Source organism: Colobus angolensis, unplaced genomic scaffold (assembly GCF_000951035.1).
Source record: "Colobus angolensis palliatus isolate OR3802 unplaced genomic scaffold, Cang.pa_1.0 Scaffold298, whole genome shotgun sequence".
Taxonomy (NCBI): domain Eukaryota; kingdom Metazoa; phylum Chordata; class Mammalia; order Primates; family Cercopithecidae; genus Colobus; species Colobus angolensis.
This window is the reverse complement of record NW_012116243.1, coordinates 4,085,732-4,109,794: the sequence shown is the minus strand read 5'-3', so window position 1 is coordinate 4,109,794 and position 24,063 is coordinate 4,085,732. Positions and strand designations below refer to the sequence as shown.

General features: G+C 36.0%; 1 protein-coding gene across 2 annotated transcripts in view; it reads left to right on the top strand.

The window, feature by feature from the left end:
• Positions 1-24,063, top strand: part of PJA2 (praja ring finger 2, E3 ubiquitin protein ligase) — a 73,213-nt gene that overhangs the window by 36,707 nt on the left and 12,443 nt on the right. For both annotated transcript variants that reach the window (XM_011949317.1, XM_011949318.1), the window contains 3 exons: positions 5,695-5,880; positions 10,428-10,610; positions 16,917-17,028. In XM_011949317.1, coding sequence (XP_011804707.1) covers positions 5,695-5,880; positions 10,428-10,610; positions 16,917-17,028 — 481 coding nt within the window. The remainder of the gene's footprint in view (positions 1-5,694; positions 5,881-10,427; positions 10,611-16,916; positions 17,029-24,063) is intronic.

Genomic DNA, 24,063 nt, shown 5'->3' with positions numbered 1-24,063 from the left:
GTTAATAGTGGTAAAAGTTCCGAAATATTTAGATTATGTCAGATAACAAAATATTTAAGATTTCACTTTTTCCTAGGCTCCGTATAGTTGAGTTTCTTATGGCTATGATAAATGCCAGGAAGAACAAACTAACAAGTACCTTGGGGAATTACGAAATGAGAGATTGCTTTTGGTTGGTTTTATGTTTCCACAGCTTATTTCTGCCTAGGATTTGTACATAAATTTTGTCTATAATTTCATTCTGTATATGAAGTTTTTTTAGCTCACAATTGAGTGTGTACAGTGTAACATTTGAGTAAATTATAGTCATCTGCATTTTAAATACAACTCTTAAGTGCTAAAAGGGGTCAGTACCAGTGAAGGATCATATGAAGATCAAAGTAGTACTTAATTTAGCTTTTACTTTGAGAACTTTTAAATGTGTCACTCACCCGCTTTTAAAATCTAGAACGAATGGATCTTCACTATTCCATGATCATTTTTGTGTCCTATTTGTTCTGTTGCTTACTTCTTAAAAAGTGATTTTTTTTCTTTTTTTTTTTTTATTTGAGTCAGAGTCTCACTCTGTCACCCAGGCTGGAGTGCAGTGGCGCGATCTCGGCTCACTGCTGGCTCCGTCTCCCGGGTTCTCACCATTCTCCTGCCTCAGCCTCCCGAGTAGCTGGGACTACAGGCGCCCACCACCCACCTGGCTAATTTTTTGTATTTTTAATAGAGACGGGGTTTCACCGTGTTAGCCAGGATGGTCTCGATCTCCTGACGTCGTGATCCACCCGTCTCGGCTTCCCAAAGTGCTGGGATTACAGGCGTGAAAAAGTGATTTTTAAATCTTTTCCCTTTTTGTTTTTCCTTCCATGCACTCCTGTCACTCCTAGTGGTTAACTTCGTTTCTTGTTTTCCTGTAGAAGTTAAAAATGTATAAATGTGAATTTTCTTATTTTCGTCTTCTCCATGTTAGGGGATAGTAGTATTTATTTGTATTTTTAATTTCCTCTTCAATGAAGAGAGGTAGCCCCTCTCATTCTGTGCCTATAGTGATTTCTGATACTTCATCTAATTGTCCTTACTCATAGGTTGCTTCCATCTGTCTCTCAACCTTGAGTTTTTCTCTATCTTGAAGAAAACGTTTACTTTTTCTTACTCTCTCTGTTATTTGCCTGTTTGTGTTTTCTTTTCCACCGCTGAGTTTTAAGAAAAAGTTTTCCATGCCCACTGCCTCTATTCTGTCACTATCCACTCTTCTTACTGCCTTGAAATCCAATTCCTAATATTGTTTCTATATTCTTTTTTATTGAGATAGAGTCTCACTTTGTCACCTAGGCTGGAGTGCAGCAGTGCACTCTCAGCTCACTGCAACCTCCGCCTCCTGGGTTCAAGCGATTCTCCTGCCTCAACCTCCTGAGTAGCTGGGACTACAGGTGTGCACCACCATGCCTGGCTAATTTTATTTTTCTTTCTTATTTATTTATTTATTTCAAAGTCTTGCTCTAGTTGCCAAGGCTAGAGTGCAATGGCACCATCTCAGCTCACCGCAACCTCCGCCTCCCAGGTTCAAGCGATTCTTCTGCCTCAACCTGCTGAGTAGCTGGGATTACAGGCGCCCGCCACCACGCCCAGCTAATTTTGTATTTTTAGTGGAGACCAGATTTCTCCATGTTGCTTAGGCTGGTCTCCAGACTCCCAACCTCAGGTGATCCACCTGCCTCGGCCTCCCAAAGTGCTGGGATTACAGGCATGAGCTACCACACCCAGCCCTATATTCTTTAATGTCAGTGGTGACCTCCTGATTTCCACATCCGTTTGTCTTTTCTCAGTACCCATTTCCTTTGATTTCTCTGCACTATTATGAAAAATAATTGCAATGTTAAAGAAGCAGCTGTGTTGTAGTGAGCTGCACTGAGTAAACAAGAAGTCTAGTTCATGAAATAATTGAAAATCAAGATAAGTGATTTTATACAGGAAGGTCTTGAAAGAAATAGAGTCTGATCTGAGCCTGGAAGTGGGGAAAAGGTGAAGTGATTGTAAAGATGTACCTGATGGCAAGACGAATGGTTGTAGTGAAAGTTCACACTTTAAGGACACTGTTTGAAATAGAGCATTCATGAGTTGGATGCAAGAAAGTACTGGGATCAGATAGCAGTAAATTATCAGTGCTATTCAAAGACATTTAACTTTTTATTCTATAGGCCACTATTTCCAAAGTGGGTGAAATATATTAAGTGGTACACAGACAATGTTTTTAATTTTAATCATTATGTATTCATGTTAATGGAAAGTAAAATATAGGTAGCACATCAAATCCAGGACTTAATGGCTATTGCTTATCCTAACTAAATGTATTTGAGTTTAAAAAAAAAATGTTAAAAAAAGATTTGCTAACAGTTATTGGTGGCTCATTATTTATCAGGCATTGTTAAAATGTTTTATATATATTAACTCATATACCCTTTACATGAACCCAGTGAACTATTAAATACTGTTGTTTTATTAACCTAATATGTGAGGCTATAAAGGCATAGAGAGGTTTTCATAGCTAGTAAGTGGTGGATTCAAATCCAGGCAAACTGACTTCAGGACCTATATTCTCAACTATCATACCTTAAGACAGAGGGTAAATGTGCAACTGCTGCAAAAATTGCGAGAGTGATAGGCAAATGGCTTGTTTGTGAAACTAAAGCAGTAGCATTAGGGAAAAAGAGCTGTTGAAGGTTTTTTGGAGTAATACTATAAACATACTGTTTGATATGTAAATTGAAGTGATGGTAGTATTCGGAATGCATTTTGAGGGAGTGGAATTAAATTTAGGAACACCAATTAATAATTGACTATATAGGTCTAATTTGGAGAAAAGCATTTGAACCAGGGTTTTACATTTTAGGAGAAACGGAGAAAAAGAAGCTAGACTATAAGAGCCATTGTGCAGAGAAAGAATGAAAAGTAAGAAAGGATTTGAATGTGGGGAGTTTGTGAAGAGTCAAAAAATAAGTGTTTCCGGAATGAGAGCATGGTGATAACATTAAAAGATAACAAATCAAGAGAGGGATTCATCTGACAGATGAATTTTATAATAGAATTTTTGACAAGGAAGGTGAAAAATCTTAAAATGCTTAGAGGGTAGTTAGTGATAGGAAAAGCTTAGTGTAGTGGTTGGGGCTGACTGGGGATATACATTTAAAAGTTGTCTCCTTAGCATTGAGGGCTAGGTATCATGAGTAATACTGATATGGGCCTGGGGTCTGCAAACTTTTTCTTAAAGGAGCAGATGGTAAATATTTTAGGCTTTGGTGACTAAGAGGCAGAATTAAAGATAAACATGTAAAAATCATTTTTAGCTCACAAACCATTAAAAAACAGACAGCAGAGCCAGGTTTGAACCCAAGCCTGTAGTAGTTTGCCAATCCATAACATAGGCTTATTGATTATTGATCATAGACTTTTGTATTGAAGTTTAGAGATATTCCATGAGTTATTTGATTAATATGGAAAAGTCAGGACTTTTTTACGTTACCTCTTTGGACAGGATCATATTCTGAGTGAAAAATTTTTTTTTTTAAATGAGCTTCTCTTTTATATATGTTAGGAATTGCCACAAATTTATGTAGAAATCTTACCCTAATTGTTAAAGACATATTACAATAGGAGTTGGTAATTTAGCTTTGAATTATATAAGGTTCTTAGTCAAGGAAACTTAGCTGAATAAGCTCCTTTAAAACTAATTTCTGTGTTGGATTTTTACACTTACATAAGTCTAGAAATTGTTTATATTAGATTATTCTTTGGGTCACTTACATAAGTCTAGAAATTGTTTATATTAGATTATTCTTTGGGTCACAGAAAATTGTACAGAATACAAGGAACTTTGGCTTAGACCCAGCTGAAAGAACACCTTTTAGTTGCCATGCCTAAGTTTTATAGCTTTCCTTCTCCGGGATGTTAGTGCCCTGCCATCCATTGTTTACTGGAAATTGGCAATTGATTTTATATTTTTGCTTCTGTTAAACTTCTCAGAGCTTAGATTAGTGCTGCTGTTTGTTAATAGCATCTTGATCTTTGAGTGTATCTGTTAATAAAAGAAATCACTAACTGTATATTAATGACATAATAATCATCATTTTAAAACATAATTTCCTACCAATTATCACTTCCTTTCAAAAATGTAAACTAAAATTGTTGTTTTTGATTTTCCAAGTCAAGTGAACATAGAGAAATCTTTGAGGAGATTCTTAACCAGAATGGTTGGTATGGTTGGAGGGGGCATTTAAGACTTATTTTCAACACTGATAAGTAATTTTAGCCTTTGGTAGTTATAAGATGACTAATCCTTTAAAAACTAAGAGTAGTTAAATGTAACCAAGTTGACTAAAGCTAAATGTAAAAAAGTAATTTTCTGTGCTTTTTTTTTTTTGAGAGGGAGTTTCACTCCTATTGCCCAGGCTGGAGTACGATGATGCAATCTCGGCTCACCGCAACCTCTACCTCCCAAGTTCAAGTGGTTCTTCTGCCTCAGCCTCCCGAGTAGCTGGGATTACAGGCATGCACCACCACGCCCGGCTAATTTTGTATTGTTGGTAGAGACGGGGTTTCTCTATGTTGGTCAGGCTGCTCTCGAACTCCTGACCTCAGGTGATCCGCCCACCTCAGCCTCCCAAAGTGCTGGGATTATAGGCATGAGCCACCATGCCCGGCCTGAACTGAAACTTACTTCGTATTCACAGTCCTACCTAAGGACAGTAAAGCTTTGCCAGTACTGCTTTTTATGCATTTGAATGTCACTTCTTTAAAATTTCTTTGGGAAAAAGGAAGGAAAAAGACAGTTAACTTTTTATTACATGGTAATAGTAGAAATTTATTCATAGAAAATATGTCATTAGTTGTCACTATATAATTTGAAAGTTGTTATAGTCATATTAGATATGCAGTAAGTCTACTTACATTTATTCCAGGTAGCATTTAAGATTACCAAATTGTACTTAAAAGTTTATTTAGAAATATGTCTAAAATATGACAAGCCCCTATCTAGGTACCATGGATGTAGTGAAAGAAAAAGTAAAGTGATATGTTCCATAACTTGCTATGTGCCATATTCTTTTCAAAGAGTCACACTCTGCTGCATGCATTTATTTGTTTAATAGTCTAAAGATTGAATTAACACCTAATGAAGCATGTGTGGCATCAGCAGTCCACTCTATACCATGATGTCTGGTGTGTTAGTTCATCCGTGCATTGCTATAAACAAACACCTGAAACTGGGTAATTTATAAAGAAAAGAGGTTTAATTGGCTCACAGTTCAGCAGACTGTACAGGAAGCATAGTGGCTTCTGCTTCTAGGGGGGCCTCAGGAATCTTCCAATCATGGTGGAAGGCAGAGGAGGAACAAGACTTCTCACTTGGCAGGAGCAGGTGCAAAAAAGAGTGAGGGGGGAGGTGCCACGCACTTTTAAACAACCAGATCTGGTGAAAACTCAGTCACTATCACAAGAACAGTACCAAGGGGATAATGCTAAACTCTTCATGAAGGATCCACCCCCATGATCCAGTAACCTCCCACCAGGCCGCATCTCCAACATTTCAGATTACAGTTCAACATGAGATTTGGTGGGAACACAGATCCAAACTGTATCATCTAGTTAACACCCCAAATGATAAAAATAACTGAACACATAATGATAGTTTATTTCTCTTCTGATTTGCAGTTCTGAATGCAGTGATGGGGAATGGTCTGCTTCTTTGCCTCATCGATTTTCTGGTACAGAAAAAGATCAGTCCTCAAGTGATGAAAGCTGGGAGACTCTGCCAGGAAAAGATGAGAATGAACCTGAGCTACAGAGTGATAGCAGTGGCCCTGAAGAAGAAAACCAAGAATTATCTCTTCAGGAAGGGTATGCTGAGAACAGTGAGATTTATTTTTCTGTATATTGTACAAGAGTGGTATATATCACATTCAAATGTTGGATATGCCGTTAATTGTATTTATAAGCCTTATGTAGAACCAATAGGACCCCCTGATTTTTTTCATTATGCTTTTGGTATTTTAAAAAGAACAATTAAGTTGAAAACACTGATAATTTCAGTATCCTCTATTGAGACACAATGTATGTCTCCACTTTGCTTTAATAAGAGAAGTTGGGCACCTAAAATGTCATTTTGGTTAAGTTAGGAATGGGTAAATTAGTACTGTCATTGTTTAAGGGAGAAAGGACAGCCTCAAGAGGGAAATCAGTGATTCATTCACAGAAAGGGAGAAAGTTAGTTGCAAAAGCTAGTGTTCATAATCTTGTCTAATTGCATTGTATGATCTCTCCAAAATATCAGTGATTGATGGTTAACATTTTTGTTCTTTCCTCATTTTAATGGGAAAGCTCTAGTACTGTAAGGGTTGTCAAACATACCATGAAGGACTAGATAATAAATATTCATGGCTTTGTGTCCAGTCTGTGTTGCAGCTACTCACCTCTACTGTTGCAGTATAAAAGTAGCCATAGACAAGATGTAAATGAATGGGTGTAGCTGTCTTCCAACCTTTTATTATTTTCTGGGTTTCTAGCAAGAATGTTTGTTGAATTTTATTAAAGTCTTTTTAGCATCAATGAAAATTATCATGATGATTTTTCACTTTTGCCCTGATCATGAGGAATTATTCTATAATTAGATTTGCTAATATTAAACTTCCCTTGCTCCTTGAAATAAACCAAATCTGATCACAGTCATGGTTTATTGTTATTTTAATGGGCTGCTGGATTCTAATATTTTACATGGGATTTTTATATTGAGATTCCTAGATGCAAATTGTCTTTTAGTTTTTTGTTTCAATATCAGTTTGGTACTTGCTTTGCTAAAAGAATGTTTATGCTTTTCTTTTTCTGGCCTTTGCATCTGTTGCTTAGTTTACTTATTCCTTTAAAGTTTGTTAGTATTCACTTGTGAAACCATGTTTTATTGTAGGAGAATATCTTTTTGATGATAATTTTTTCTATGATAATTGATTCTAATTCTTAGTCTCTCATGGGAACTATTTTGGTAAATTATGTTTTTTTGTTTTTTTTTTTTAGGAAAAGAACTTTTTCAATCTAGACTAATAGTAAAACTTGTACTTCTCGAAGCATATACATTTTCAGCTTGAGATTAATCCTATAAGAAAATCTAGAAATAAAATATATAGAAAAATCTATAAAGAAAAATTCACAAACATAATTGGTTTTGACAGTGGTAGGTTGAGGTGGCACTTTTTTCTTCTTCATGAGATATACACACACACACACACATATGTATATATAGAGAGAGAGAGAGAGAGTGAGTCTTGCTCTCTGTTGCCCAGGCTGGAGTGCAGTGGCATGATCTTGGCTCACTGCAACCTCCACCTCCCAGGTTCAAGCAATTCTCCTGCCTCAGCCTCCTGAGTAGCTGGGACTACAGGTACCCACCATCATGCCTAGCTAATTTTTGTATTTTTAGTAGAGACGGGGTTTCACCATGTTGGCCAGGCTGGTCTTGAACTCCTGACCTCAGGTGATCTGCCTGCCTTGGCCTCCCAAAGGGCTGGGTTTACAGGCGTGAGCCACCACGCCTGGCCTCATGATTTTATATTTGATTGCCTTTAATCACTGTTAGTTTAGTTTACTAAGTATAAATTATTCATATGTCATTTGTGTTAGTAATTATTCACTCAGCAAATATTTATTGAGCATTTACTTTGTGCCAGGCATTGTTTTGGATATTGGAGTTGTATCAGTAAACAAGACAAATAACATTCCTTCATGAAGCTTACATTGTCGTAGGAAAGGCAGATGATCACCAAGATACAAACCCAGTATATTACACACTGTGATGATTACTGTGAAAGGAGTAAAACAGTAATGTGAAAGAAGGTAAATAATGAAGATATTAATTAGAGTGGTCAGGGACGACGTCTCTTTGGAATTGACTTTTGAGCTGAGTTCTTAAAGATGAGAATTAGGGTTCAGAAAGAACTTTCTATGCAAAAGAAAAAGCAAGAGCAGAGATATTGAATGTTGGTAATTTAAGAAGCCCAGTTTTTCAAAATTAGTCTTTTACGTTATTATAGTGCCAAATTATGGTTTTACTCACACATTTTTCATCCTTAGACTTGCTCTTAGAGCTAGCAGCCTTGTTTTGATGAATCTGTGATTACATATTTATTTTTTCTAACCTAGATTTTCTTTAAAGCCATTATAACCAGCTTCCTTTTTGAACTTCTAAAGATCTTCTGTACACATAAAAGCATGTATGTGTACACATTCCATTTCATTTTTTTATACAGCACATTGTGTAGACATGTGTGTACACTTGACTTTTGTTATTTGTTTTGTTTATAGATCTGTTTTTTAGATTGTTTAATATTCATGCATGTAGATTTCCTTTATTCTTTTTAAAAATCTGCATAGTACTACCTTGTTTTGCTTAAAGTCACAGTTTCTAAGAAGCTGTCTATAAAGTTAAGTGAGGACTTACTGTATAATGCTACATGGGTATACCAGTTTCATTTGGTGGACAGTTTTGGTTATTGTAAGTAATGCTGAAGAAAAAAAAAAACACATTGTACATACTTGTTTAGGAGAAATAACTGGAAGCCAAACCACTAGGTCAGTGAGTATGCAATAAACCTAATCTATAGCTATTGCCAGGTTTCCCTACAAAGAACTTAAATTTGTCACTTTCTTACCAACACTATATGGGTTGCCTTTCTTCAAAGTTTCACCAACACACAGGATATTATCAGAATTTTTTATTTTTGCTAATAGTTGAAACATAGTTGTTTTAATTTGCATTTTGCTTATTATAAATGAGGCAGAGCTTCTCTTAATATATTTAAGGGCTATTTGAATTTCCTTTTCTGCCAACCAAATATAACCTTTGCCTCCTTTCTGTTGATATATATTGATGTTTTTCTTATGGTTTGTTTTTACATTTTAAGCTTCTATTTATTAAGGAAAAGCCCTTTATCTCTCTTGTATTATAGTTCACTTTTCTCAATTTGAGTTTTGTGTCCAAATTTTTGGTGTTTTGACTTTTCCATGAGTGTTTTCTTTAATGTGAATGTTGTAGAATTTATCAGTCTGTTTGTGACTTCAGGGTTTTATATCATGCTTAGAATGACACTGAAATTTTTGTAAAATTTTCTCTCAAGACTCTTCAGGTACTCATTGTTTAAGTGAGGGTGGGGGTGCATATGCACATGTACTTCAAAAAAGTATAGCTAAAGTCTATTTAAGGGATTTAACCTCCCTCCCTGCAGACTAATACGCAGTTGTCCCAATACATTTTGTTGTTGAGTCCTTTTTTGTTTTTTGAGACAGAGTCTCTCTCTATTGCCCAGGCTGGAGTGCAGTGGTGTGATCTCAGCTCACTGCAACTTCTGCCTTCTGAGTTCAAGTGATTCTCATGCCTCAGCTTCCTGAGTAGCTGAAATTAGGCATTCACCCAGCTAATTTTTTATACTTTTAGTAGAGACAGAGTTTCACTATGTTGTCCAGGCTGGTCTCAAACTCCTGGCCTCAAGTGATCTGCCTGCCTCGGACTCCCAAAGTGCTGGGATTATAGGGGTGAGCCACTGCACCTAGCCTAAGGAGTCCTTTTTTTTCTTCCTGTTTTGAAATACTTCCTTTATCTCCTCCTTATTTTCTTGATCTGTACCATTGATTTGTGTGTCTCTGTTCCTGTTTAGTTAGTTTCTATTAGGAGTAGACTGACAGTAAACAAATAAGAAAATGTTAAGTAAAAATAAATTTTATAATTTAAATAAGCAGAGTTATGTGGTAGTCAGTAACTGGAGAGCTATTTAAACTGAATGTTCAAGACAGGCCTCCCTGAGTAGGTGACTTATAATCTGACATGAACATCAGAAAGAAAGTAGCAAGGTAAACATTCAGTGCAAGAACATTTTAGGTAGAGGAAATGGCCTCACGGTAGAAATGATCTCCGTGTGTTGCAAAAGTAGAAAGAACAGTAGGAGCCTAGTAGCTGGGGGAAGAGTGATGAGAGATGCTGTTGGAGAAGTGGGCTGAGCAGAAAGAATGTGTTATGTAAGGATTTGAAGGCCAGGTTAAGGAATTCAGATTTTAACTGTGAAGGGAAAGTACTCAAGAGCAGTGTTTTAAAATTCAAATAGTCAGGGATGGATTTTTCTTACGTTTCTCCTACAGAAGAAGAAAACAGAGCATAGATAATTTGTAAAATAAATATGTTCCTATGTAATTAGGAACTATTTCTGTATACATATGACCCTATAACTAATTTCTTTCCTTTTTTACATAATTCTGCAGTCAAGAAAGACAGTTTTTTAGATTTATAAAAGTACTAAGAGCTTAGAACTCAACATAATCCACTTGCATGGAATAGAATTAAAAAGACAGTGTTATGGTATGTTTTAAAATAATATTTTTTTCTTCCTTTAAAATGTTTGTACTAGGGAACAGACATCTTTGGAAGAGGGAGAAATTCCTTGGTTACAGTACAATGAAGTCAATGAAAGCAGCAGTGATGAGGGAAATGAACCTGCCAATGAATTTGCACAGCCAGCTTTTATGTTGGATGGTAACAATAACCTGGAGGATGACTCCAGTGTGAGTGAAGACTTAGATGTGGATTGGAGGTATGTAGCATGATTTTATTAGGATGCTTAATTAGACTCTTTGAGTTGAATGAGTTCATGATTCTAAATTATGAAAATTAAATCTCTGCTAGCTAAGAAATATTCTAATTTTCCCCATCTGTTAGTTCTCCTCTTCTTCAAAGCTCATTTCAAATGTCCTTCCTACTTGGACCCTTTCCTACTTCCTCCAGTGAGTGACCTCTTCCTTTGACCTTTGGCTCTCTTGAAGCTCACCTTGTATCCTAGTTACTTATACACATTTTTTGAGTTTTAGATTTCTGACTTTTAAAATTTTGCTTTGTATGCCCTGTAGCACTTAGCATAATTCTTTCAAAAATAGCTTCTTAATGAATACCACTTGAATTTTAAAACCTGTGGTTGAATCAGAAAACTGTAAGAATAGTTTTCCTTCCCTGTTCTTCCTTTTCCTTCTCTGTATGTAAAATATGGAAGATAAAATATTACTTTCCAGGAGATGTTGAAAGCATTTAATTTACTTTATGTTTGACAAAGAATAGTCAGCTTCAAATGAAAGTAACATATAAGTGAATTGTATTGTGGAATTGTTACTACTTATGATACAATGCTCAGAATTTAACTGTTTTGGTTTATAGTGTCTTTAAAGTGTGTAACAGCCCACTGAAAGCAAGTAGCTATTGAGATGTAGAAAGGGTGTCCTAACTGATCCCCCTTTTTTTACTTTTTCTGGGGCAAAAAAGATATCTTGATGTACTCACCCTTGTTTCTTTCTCTGTACAAATATATTTTTAAGAATTTGTATTGTTTTTCCAGTTAAAATTCCTTCACAGAAAATTCAGAAAAATAAATAAGAAAAAACTCAGGTATATCTCCTGATTCTCTTCAGGTTTCCGGAACATATGTTTTAAGCCCTCTTTTGTGTCTTTAATTTCTCTTTCTGTGTTTGCTAGCTACTTCTCTGTACTTCTCCAGATTGTTCCAGATGGGAAACTGAACATCTTGAGATCTTCCTTGCCCTTTCCTATTCTTACTTCCCAAGGGGGGAAAAAATGTGTGGAGAACAGACTTTTATCACCATTTTGGGGAAGTAGAAATGGTATTTCATTACAGCCATGCAATTTGTAATTCCACCTTAAACATTCTCATACTTTAAAACACATTTTCTGGCTTCCCATACGTTATGGAGAATAAGCCGTTTTACCTAGTCCCAGTCTTGCTGATCTTGATGCTTCCCTCTTTTCCTTCCTCTCTCTGTCTCCCCATTACCTTTTTACTGCACTCCTTATTAATTCGGAAGTCTTCTGTCTCCATTATGCAAAGTAATTCCTCAAAGTGTTCAGCAGTTGAAAGAATCATCTGTTTAGCATCATCTATGCATGTTGGGAGGCAATTATGGTTTCATATGAAGGAATTTTTTCTGTTGCACATTTTCAAGACTCTAAAAATAATTTTTTACAGCTTTGTTACGAAGATGCTCCTTCCTATAGGGGCACTAAGATTTAACGGATTATTGACTCATTGAAATAGTGCAGTGAACTTTTTCTTCCCCATCCTGCATAAAAGTTTTTCTATACTTCTGGTTTTTCCTTTAGGACAAATAATTGAAAGTGACATTACTGAGATACGTAGTATTTTTCAAGGTGTGGATACATATTTCCAAATAACTTCCAAAAAGGTTGTTTTACCTAGAAATTTGAAAGAATAATGGAAGTTTTTGCTGAATATAATTTGTTTGTTTGAGATGGAGTCTCGTTCTGTTGCCCAGGCTGGAATGCAGTGGTGTGATCTCGGCTCAGTGCAACCTCCGCCTCTCAGGTTCAAGTGATTTTCTTGCCCCAGCCTCCCAAGTAGCTGGAATTACAGGCGCCTGCCACCACATCCAGCTAATTTTTATATTTTCAGTACAGACAGGGTTTCACAATGTTGCCCAGGCTGGTCTCAAACTCCTGACCTCAAGTGATCTGCCCTCCTTGGCCTCCCAAAGTGCTGGGATTACAGGTGTGAGCCACCATGCCCAGCCTCTGAATATAATTTGAACTTAAATTTGAGAAACTATTACTTTAGGTTCTAGTTCACTGATGATCTTTCTAGACATGGCTGTTGTGTTAAGGTTTTAGAAACCTTACTAATGGTCCAAAAATGTACAGAGCTTCAAAGTAGTTTTTTTTTTTAAATTATAGAAACATTTTAGCATTAATTTTAAGACACAAATTTTGAAGGTTGCTGTATGTCCACACCTCATTATTTGCTTATATGGTACTACATTAATTTATGTGGCAATGTCTAAAGGTTGATAAGGTGAAAATGTGGTTTCATTTCCATATTAAAATAGCATGCTATGGGTAAAGCCATGGCAAAGAGCAGCAGTTCTTGTCTCTAAAGTCAAACTTTGGCACACATGTTTTCATTTCACCACTGCTTAGGAAAAAAGTGAAGCCTTTTGGTTCGTTAATTTAGTTTAAAGGAAAATGGAAAAACTCCTCTATCAAGTTTGTTTACTTGTTTTCATTGAAGTTGCACTAGTGTTCAGAATACTCAAGAGTACCTGATAGCTTGGTGTGGTAGGAAGTGACACAGAGAAATCATCGTTTCAGATACGGACAAATCCCACCTCTACCATTTGTTTATTCTTTGATAACTCCTTAACTTCTCTGTCTTCCTGTAAGAAATTGAGTTCTTATTAACCTAATAAGATTGTGAGAAGTTAATTCTGTGTGGATATAACTGTGGCTTAATAGAATTTTTAAATATTTTGATATAATTTTAGACTTACAGAAAAGTGGCAAAAATAGTACAAAAATCCTCATATATTCTTCACTAAGATTTCCTGAATGCTAACATTTTAAAACCACGTTTGTGTTACCATTCTGTCTTTCCTTTGTTTATACTTATAGTAAGGTTTTTTTCTGACCCACTTAATGAGTAAGTTGCAGGCGTGATGTCTTTTTCTTTACTTGTAAATAATCTAGAATGAATTTCCAAATCCAAGACCATTTTCTTACATAACGCAGTAAAATTGTCAAAGTCAGCAAATTAATGCTGATACAATATCATCTAATCTACAGACCTTATTTAAATGTTCGTAGTTGTTCCACCAGTGCCATTAGAGAAATTTTTTTCTGGTCTAATCTTGTATTAGATTTTTCATTGTATTTAGTTAACGAGTTTCTTCAGTCTCTTTTAATGTGGACATTTCCTTTGTCTTTGTTTTTCGTTACCCTGAGATTTTTTAAAAGTACAGGTCATTTATTTTTTAGAATATCCCTTAGGGTGTATTTGTCTGTCATGAATAGATTTGAGTTGTGAATTTTTAGCAGAAACACCCTAAAAGTGATGTTTTGTCCTTTGCATTACATATCAAAAATACATGGTGTCAAATCAACCCATTACTGGTGATGCAAAATCTGATTTAGTTATGGTGTTATCTGTCAGATTTCTTTACAGTTGTCATTTATCCTTTTATACAGCTGACCCTTGAACAACACAGGGGTTAGGGGTGCTGATCCCTGTGCACTAGAAAATCCAAGCGTAACTTTTGACTCTTCAGAAGGTTAATTACCGATAGTCCACTGTTGACCAGAAGCCTTATGATAAAGTAAACAGTTGATTGCCACATGTTTTGTATGTGATATGTATTACATACTGTATTCTTACATAAAGCAAGCTAGAGAAAAGAAAATGTTAAGAAAATCATAAAAAGAGAAAATGTATTTATTCTTCATTAAGTGGAAGTAGGTCATCATAAAGGTCTTCATCCTTGCTGTCTTCATGTTGAGTAGTAAGCTGAAGAGGAAGAGGAGGGATTAGTCTCATTATCTCAGAGGTGGCAGAGGTGTAAAAAAAACTGAAGTTAAAGGTACCCACCTATACCCACCTCAAGCCCCTGTTGTTTAGGAGTCAACTGTAGTCAAGAGGCTTCTCGCATGAAGATACTTTGAGACTGTAAATAACATGTTTCTTCTTAAACTGTCAAATTTCCATCCACTAGTTTTAGTACCTATTAGTGGTTCTTGTCTGAAACAATTTTTTGTTTTTTTGTTTTATGTTTTTTTTTTTTTTGAGACGGGGTCCCATTCTGTCACCCAGGCTGTAGTGCAGTGGTGCAAACTTGACTCACTGCAACCTCTGCTTCCCAGGCTTAAGTGATTCTCCAGCCTCAGCCTCACGTGTAGCTGGGACTACAGGCATGAGCTACCAATGCCTGGCTAATATTTGTATTTTTTGTAGATGTGGGCTTTTGCCATGTTGCCCAGGCTGGTCTTGAACTCCTGAGCTCAAAGTGATTTGCCCACCTTGACCTCCCAAAGTACTGGGATTACAGCCACCACACCCAGCCTGAAACAGTTATTACCATGGTGACTGCCAAGTACATGATCTTAGAATTTTTAACTGATTATTTGTAGTGGGCCAAATTACAACTGGATATTATATGCTTTGAGTGTCTAGATTTGCTTAGCCTGGAGAAGAAAAGAATTATTGGGAGATAGTTGTCTTCAGTCATTTGAAGGGTTGTTTTGCAAAGAGAAGGAAGACACAATTTATGTTGTTTCAGCAGGCAGAATTACAGCAACAGAGCAAAAGTTGCAAGTAGGAACACTTAATATGTTTTAAATTCGTAGTAGTGCTATCCCGCACTGGTACATACCACCTTAGAAAGCAGTGTATTTTCTGTGTGGAAGGAATGTTTCTTCTGTTTCTTGAATGTCTACTGTGGTGCCATCCCTGTGCCAGGCACTTTTGCACACCTACTATGTCTTACTGACTTCAGGGCTCTTTCTCTTTGTACTACATCTTACTGCTAGATGAGGGAGTTTCAGTATTTCAAGAGTGGATGGATTCAGTAATTCTTAATATTAATTCCAAAATCTGTGATTATATGAACATGTCTGTTGCTTTGTATCATGTGATACTTGATTTCCAGACACTGCTAAACTATAACATATTCTTTTTAAGAACCATTTCTATGTCTCTCGGCAATAGATGGGTAATTTTAATTATGGCACATGGGTTGACATCAAAATGATTTTTGAGCTAGGTTATTTGTGGATGTTTAGGACTATGATATTCAAATATGATAGGATATGGAAGTCAACAAGTTTGTCTTTGGACAAAATAAGCTCAGTTTTGGATCTCTTGGACTTAAGAGGTGGTATACGTCTACTCAAAGTGCCCCACAGACAACTAGAAATGTAGGTCAGGAGCTTCAGGGGAGTTTAGGAATTAGGTAGAGATTTAGGAATTACCTGCAGAGAGGATAATTGAAGAAAATGGGCTTGAATATATTAATAATTTCCAAGGGAGCCAGATTAGAGAGAAGAGGACCAAGGACATGCTTACGGTTTTCAAATTTTGAAATACTTAGTATTTCCAAGACTGGAGGAAAGGGAGGAATCTCGATGTGTTCAGGGGTAGAGGAAGGAGAATAGGACCAAAGTGAGACATGTTTTCCTTCTAGGAGCTTAATGGTTTTTTAGAGAAAATTATAATAAAAATGAGCAGTTAGGAGCTAGATATTTTTCAAGCTGTATAATAATGGAGGTGGCCTAATCTTAGAAGAGGAGATGATAGATTAATGAGAAAGGCTTCAAATACTAAAATATTTTACAATCCAGAATTATTCAGCATTACAAAATGAGAAAAGGAAAAAGAGGCCATGAGTAATGATAGAATTAAAATAAATATAGTTATTTTCTTTGTCATACTCTCACCTACATGCAGTTTGGAAACTGAAAAACAGAAGGAGAAATATGTGGGAAATAATCGGGTGGGGAAATGTACTACATCCCTCAACTGAAATGCTTGGTACCAGAAGTGTTTGGGATTTGGGATTTTTTTTCCTACATTTTGGAATATTTGCATATACTTCCAGTTGAGCATCCCAAATTTGAAAATTCAAAATCTAAAATGGTTCAAAATCTGAAACTTTTTGAGTGCCAGTATGACATACAAAGGAAATACTCATGGGCACATTTTGGATTTCAGATTTTCAGATTTGGGATGCTCAACCTGTACCTTTAAGCAGTCTCTGGAGTTAGAGCCAGAAACACAAAAGAGAATTTTTCTATAAACTTTGTGCATTGAGTTTGGCAGCCTGTTGGATGAGGTCATGGTATCTTAACTACTTATCTTTAGCACCTCACATTTCTATTGGGTTCCTCCTGCCCCTAACCCTACAAGTTGGTATTAAAATATTTTAAGGTTTTCTGTGCACAGCATGCTTATTGGCTTGTCAGTATGCTAATACAATTATGTCCTTAGCATAAGATTTCCCAAATCATAGTGGTGAGCTTTGTTTTTCTGGTTTTTTTTTTCTTTCTTTTTTTTCAGCCTATTTGATGGCTTTGCAGATGGACTAGGAGTTGCCGAAGCTATTTCATACGTGGATCCTCAGTTCCTTACCTACATGGCACTAGAAGAACGCCTAGCCCAGGCTATGGAGGTATGCTCATAACTCTAATGTCCATATATAAGTTGATGGGATACAAAATGATAAAGGTTTAAAGGGATTTTGAGACTGTTGTTAAGAAAAGGTGAATCTTTTTCCCATCAGTTTAGTAACAGTTATTGAATAATAATTGTCACCAGTATGTGTATACAGATTATACTTGGTGTCCTGCTAGTTTGCCTTAAATTTCAGTATTTCTCAGTTTTTATTGCAGAATGGAAAATGTTTTGCTTAACATTTAGAAAATACACCTTTTTCTCTATTGAATTATACAAGTACGAGAGTGACTATCTTATATACACATGCACAGGTGTATTTGTGAAATGCAGTTGAAGCTAAGGATATATTACAAATCTCTTTTTTTCTCATGGCTTCTAAATACTATCTGGCTGCCTAATGCAGTTAGAAAATTTGCTCCTCCTAATCCCAACAAACATATACACACTTCAATAAATGGGGCATATTTGCTGCCTAAGTTTCTTTTGCCTTCTTTTCATTATTTAACTAAAACAGAAAAACCTGTTCTTAAATGTTATTTGCGTAAGTTCAAAGCCCAAGTATTTTCACGTTTGGGAACTACTACTGTACCAGTGGATTTCATTAAAAGAAGTCTTTCTTTAAATCACTATTTCCAAAGTGATTTCCAAAATATAGGTACAGAAATGACTGGTGAATGAGCCACAGGTGAGAGAACAAAAAAGTTGGTAAGAACTTTTAGGAGCATTATAATGTATTTTGTCTTTAAATTTTCTGAGATTAGTAAGTCCAGTTTATGTATTTATTTATTTTCGAGACAAGATCTCACTCTGTCGCCCAAGCTGGAGTGCAGTGGTACAGTCATAGCTTACTACAGCCCTGAACTCCTGGGCTCAAGCGATCAGCTCACCTTAGCCTGTCCCAAGTAGCGGGGACTACAGATATGGGCCGTCAGAACTGGTTTGGGTTTTTTCTGGTTTTTTTTTGGTAGAGATAGGGTCTCACTATGTTACCCAGGCTGGTCTCAAGTTCCTGCCCTGAAGCAGTCCTCCCACTTTGGCCTCCCATAGCACTGGGATTATAGACATGAGTCACCGTGCCCAGCCAGAAAGTCTGCTTTAGATTGACAAATTAGGTAGCAGGTACCTATCTAATATTGATATATTTAATAATATATTTATATATCTAATATATTACCTCTCTAATATATAATATATATTAGATATATTTTATCTCTATTAGATATATTTGTCTTTAAATTATCTCTAATTTGTAATATATAGTGCGTACTATATATACTATATATTACATATATAGTATATTATATATAGCTATATATAACATATTTAGTGTATATAGTAATACTATATAGTATATATAAGCTATATATAACATATCTACTGTATCTAATATCTATAGACATTATATATATCTGTATATAGATCTATATTATATATCTATAGATATATCTATAGATATTAGATACAGATATCTATAGATATTAGATACCTATCCATTTGCACACACACATGCATGCATGCATGCATATACATGTTCACATACATTTATGCTAGCTCTGCTTTGTCATCACTTTTTTTACATATGTAATTGTCCATGGAGATTGCTTTCAGTTATGCTTTACGATGAATATTTTTCTCAAAGTAACCATAGCAGAAATACTCTATACTAGGAAAAAAGTCAGAAAGAACATCATGAGATAGGATACACTTAGGATTTTTGCCAAATTATTTAACCTGCCTTGTCAGATTCTGTGACACATAAGAAATAATGGTATAGCATGGTAACTTGCATCAGAAATATATAAAGATGAAGGATCACTCATTTCCTTGTGCTAGGTCTGTTCTAGGGTCTGATTTCACAACCTTTAGTCTTTCATTTTATGCTAATGGTTTATGATTTCCTATAATATGGAGATAACTTTAAAAAGAAGTGCTGAGAATGAAATGTTTTATTATTTATTACTAGTGGGGAATGTGACATTTGGCATCTGGAAAGAAGAGCCAGAGAGACTGGTCTTGAGAGGTCATGCTAGGTAAAGACACTAGCAGTAAACTAAGACAAGAGGCAAGTAAGAGCTTACAGTCTCAAACGTTGTTGGCTTCTACCAGTAGTGAACCCAGTGGCATTATTCCTTCCAGTCTATACCTCTGCCTCTGTTTAATGGCTTTAAGCATCTCTCTTCTGTAAGGCTTATCAGCTTCTTCACAGTTTAGTGCTCCGATTTAATTTATTTGAATTTGATTGAAATGTTTCACTCCTAGAAAATCAATACAGTTGTCTTCCTGTCACTCTCTAGAAATCTTATTTTTCTATGTTCAGTATGCATTTATTTAATCATTTTTTTAAATGAAACAAAAATAATCTATGATTATTTCTTTTATATTTAACACTAACACTCTTAAGTGAAACAAAAACAAAACTGCTTGTTTTTGTTTGTTTCTCAAGCAGCCCTATAAGTTTTTGGAAGTAGTTGCTTTCATTTCTGGTATTTTTCCAATACCAGATTGATCATTCTATTCAGGTAGTGGCTTTTGGTGAAAATACTGGCAATATGTCTTTGTCTTCTTATATCTGTGTCTCTAATTTGAGTGAGGAGAGGATAAAACATTAAACATCTTTAACTTTTTGAAACTTTTCTACTTCTCAAAATGGATTTTGAAAAAATCCCCTTGCACGTTTATGTTGACATCTAAAATTTTTCAGCATAATTCTAGGTAGTATTATTTACTTTATCATACTTCTTCGCTAGAAAAATGTTTAAAATTTTTAATGTAAAAAGTGGCTAAATTGAGTTACAATTAATAGTATCCAAATGATCAAAAATAAATTATGAATTTTGGTAAGTATTTTGTAGGAAATGCATCTAATGAGATGGAGGCATTTTCCTTTCCCAGTTATGAGTGAATTTTATTTATTACTGAAATGAGAAACATTTCAGCATAAGTTTTACTTCTGATTTTCATCTTATGAATGTAAGGTTGAAAAATGTTGTTCACCTAAATAAATTAACAGGAATGGAAGGAGTTTATTATGGCATTGTCACTGAATTCTTTTGAGATATTTGCCCAGAATCACATCAACTTAAGTTGTTTAGATATTCCTTAGATTCCTTCAGTTTTGTTTTGTTTTGTTTTTTAAGCAAGGGATTGGAAGTCACCCAAAAGATTTGTTACTTAGTCATTAGAGCTCAATTCTACCTCAATACTTCAGATTGTCTCCCTGAATGGGTAAGAAGTGTGCTTTTATTTATAAAGTGGAAGAAAGGTAAGTATAAACAGAATGTTAGAACAGAGAACCAGCATGATATACTGCAGGTGCATTCTTATGTGGATCATTTTGAAGAAAGATTACCTATGAAAGCTTGTTGAAACTGATTATCTTAAGACTGTCCATACCCACGGGCCCTTTGTAAAGTCTTTACATACAATAGCACCTGTATATACCCAGGCGTAGGCACTCGGAAGGCAGTAATGTGGAGATTAAGAAGATGGACTTTTGTGTTAAAGAATTAGGCTGTGACCTTGGACAATTCACTTAACCTTTCTAAGCTTCAGTTTCCTCATTTACAAAATGGGAATAATAAAATCTACCTGATGGGTTGTTGTGAGATTGTGTTAAAGCCTTTAGCAAAATAGCTGCTTGTATTGGGAAGCTCTCAGTAAATGGTATATTCATATAGGTTTATTCAAATCAACAGTCAACTAAGTGATGTAATCAGTGAACAAATCTGGATTCAGTGATGGTCATTCAGAATCAGTATTGCTCTCTTCATTCTTTAAAAACTGAATTGTATTTTATTCTTCAGAACAAAATTTTGTGCTGATAAAGGATTATGCTACTTTAAACCTACATGTATTCTAGATTGGGTGATTTAGGCTATTTAGTTGTCTTTCTGACTCTTGGACTAACTATTGTAAATACATTGGACTGCCTAAAGGTGTAGATAGTTTTGTTTTTTTTTAATTTTTATAGATTTTCATAGCAGTGGCTGTAAAATGCTGTCTTTTGCTTGTGTTGCTTGTAAGTGATCCTGGATTATCTTAAATATATGACAGTACCAAGGCAATAAGTTATTTTTATATATATGAAATTTGAGGTGTTATTAGCACTGCAAATGTGCAGATAATCATTAGAAAGAGATAATCCATTAAGACAAACATATATCAAAGCATAATTAGCCTGGAATAACCTCCCCAAATGAAAGTTACTATAAATAATATCCTTTATTTCTGTTTATGTGTAGCACAGATGAGTTCTTACAAGCAGGTTCTATCTTCAGTAGTACATATGGGGAATTGGAGGAGATTTGTAATTATAGCTATGTGAGAAGGAAAGGGACAGATAACAGGATCTTACCTTCCATTTCCTGTCTCTCAATGGGAAAGTTCAATATAAAGAATTCTAAACTAGAACAAAGAAGTAGAATAACAAGGGATTGGCTAGGAGGAAATAAAAATAATTCTAAAGAATATGTGAAAAGCACATATAAGGAGCAGCCACCACCTGTCAGGCAAAGTGGTGGATTCCTAGGACAATCCAAGGAAGAGTGCCTAGTCTACCTCAGGGCTGAGATCCAGACCTTGATGGAAATGGCACCACTGTGGCTTGCTATACGAGAGAGAAGTCACTGTGGTATGTGCTGGTATAACTTGCTGGAATTCAGCTCTCTTAGGGTGCTGAGGAGAGCAATTCATAGGAAGGTGTCTGAGTGGAAGCACTGTGCTGCAGAACTGTCCAACATGGGTGCTGGGGGAGGCTGCTCCCTGCTAAGTGCATTACAGGAACTGGCTGCTAGAGAAGCTGTGTGCACTGTAGGAGTCTAGTGCTAGAGAAAGCTATGAACATCACACTAGTCCCGGTGTGCTCTGTCAAGCAAGCACACTGGGACAGAAGGAAAGCCCTTTCCTCTAGCAGTGTTCTTCAATATCCTCTGTGAACAAAGCTTAGCATCATGCCAGCTGTTAGGAGGGAAAGTATTTAAACAGCCCAGATTTTCATAGAGCTGACACAATAGTGAATTTGGATTTGTGGAGCAATAATTCCATAAATGGAACATTCCAGCACGTTGACAACTTGGCTTCCATACATACCTTTCAATGCACGTTTAAATTTCCATCCATCAATAGAATTGTATTTTCACCCCACAAAATACAGCTATTACTACAATCGAAGTTTCACCCTTTCCCCAGAATGAGCAGATGGCTAGTTCCAAGAGTCATTGTATCTATTACTAGCTATGCATTACTCCATAAATTCATAGTCACACTGAATGTTCTCTTATATAAAGACTAAATTGCAAATATAACTTCCAACAACTGGTATATCAAATAGAAATGGGAAAGAGAAAAAGTAAACTGTTAATATATACAAATAAGCACATACATAAAACAAGCACATAAAATAAGCAAAATTACTAATCCTTGTTCTGTATTTGGTCGTGAGACTGTAAATGATAGCTATAACTTCCTTCTTCCATGACCCAGTCATATTTTTCCCTGCCCTCAGCCAGAAGCTCACTTAGCTGGTTAGGATTCTTTAGTTGTTAGAGTAACCCAAACCTACATTATATCTTCAGTTGTTCTTTCTTTTTTTGTCTGCTGTAGTTTTCTGGTAACTTTACTGTTGGGCATGAAAGCACTAAGAGATTCACACTCCAGGGTTTATTATCACAGGGTTTTCAAGCAGAGGAAGCCTAGTCTGTGGAGGGCAGACTATTTCCACTGGTAACAGGAGGCTCAGAGTGACTTGGGGATTCAAGATTATCAGTTTCCTCAGAGTTCAACCAGATATCCTCATTCCAGATTTCAGAATCTTATTCCTTAACCAATCAATGGTAAAAGTTTTGAGAAATTTGATGAGACTGAGAAGTCAACTCTAATTTTCATTTAGCAATCCACACAGTTACATTTTGTGTTTGATTTTTAGGCGCAAGAGCTGTTTTTAGGGTTGTCATGGATGCTTTCTGGCTCTCATACCCTATTGTGAGGGCTAAGGGACCTGAGTTTGTAATTTTTTTCTGTAAGTGCACAAGGGCACTTATTAATAATCCATCTCACATCACAATTTTTATAGTTAGATCACTGTTGCTGTAAGGTCAAGTATAGCAGCTCTCTGGGCTCTCAAGACACTTGCTTCAGTTGGACCTTCATCACTGTCAACCACAGTGATACCTTGGTTAATTGTGATGCCACTACAGACTCTGGATTAATAGCATCCCATTCTCATTGGCAAGGAGCTCAGCGCTGAACTCAATCTCACAGGCCTAACCAAACCAATCCCCAAATCCTTTTCTTGCAGTTCTGTGTCCTGCAAGACACAGAATTCTTTTTTTTTTTTTTTTAACATGCTCTTCCAATGAATTTTTTTTTTAATACCTTATGTTCTAGGGTACAGATGCACAACGTGCAGGTTTGTTACATATGTACACATGTGCCATGTTGGTGTGCTGCACCCATTAACTCGTCATTTACATTAGGTGTATCTCCTAATGCTATCCCTCCCCCTTCCAACCGCACGACAGGCCCTGGTGTGTGATGTTCCCTATCCTGTGTCCAAGTGTTTTCATTGTTCAGTTCCCACTTACGAGTGAGAACATGCGATGTTTGGTTTTCTGTCCTTGGGATAGTTTGTTCAGAATGATGGTTTCCAACTTCATCCATGTCCCTACAAAGAACATGAACTCATCCTTTTTTATGGCTGCATAGTATTCCATGGTGTATGTGTGCCACATTTTCTTAATCCAGTCTATTATTGATGGACATTTGGGTTGGTTCCAAATCTTTGCTATTGTGAATAGTGCCGGAATAAACATACGTGTGCGTGTGTCTTTATAGCAGCATAATTTATAATCCTTTGAGTATATACCCAGTAATGGGATGGCTGGGTCAAACAGTATTTCTAGTTCTAGATCCTTGAGGGATTCACCACACTGTCTTCCACAATGGTTGAACTAGTTTACAGTCCCACCAACAGTGTAAAAGTGTTCCTATTTCTCCACATCCTCTGCAGCACCTGTTGTTTTCTGACTTTTTA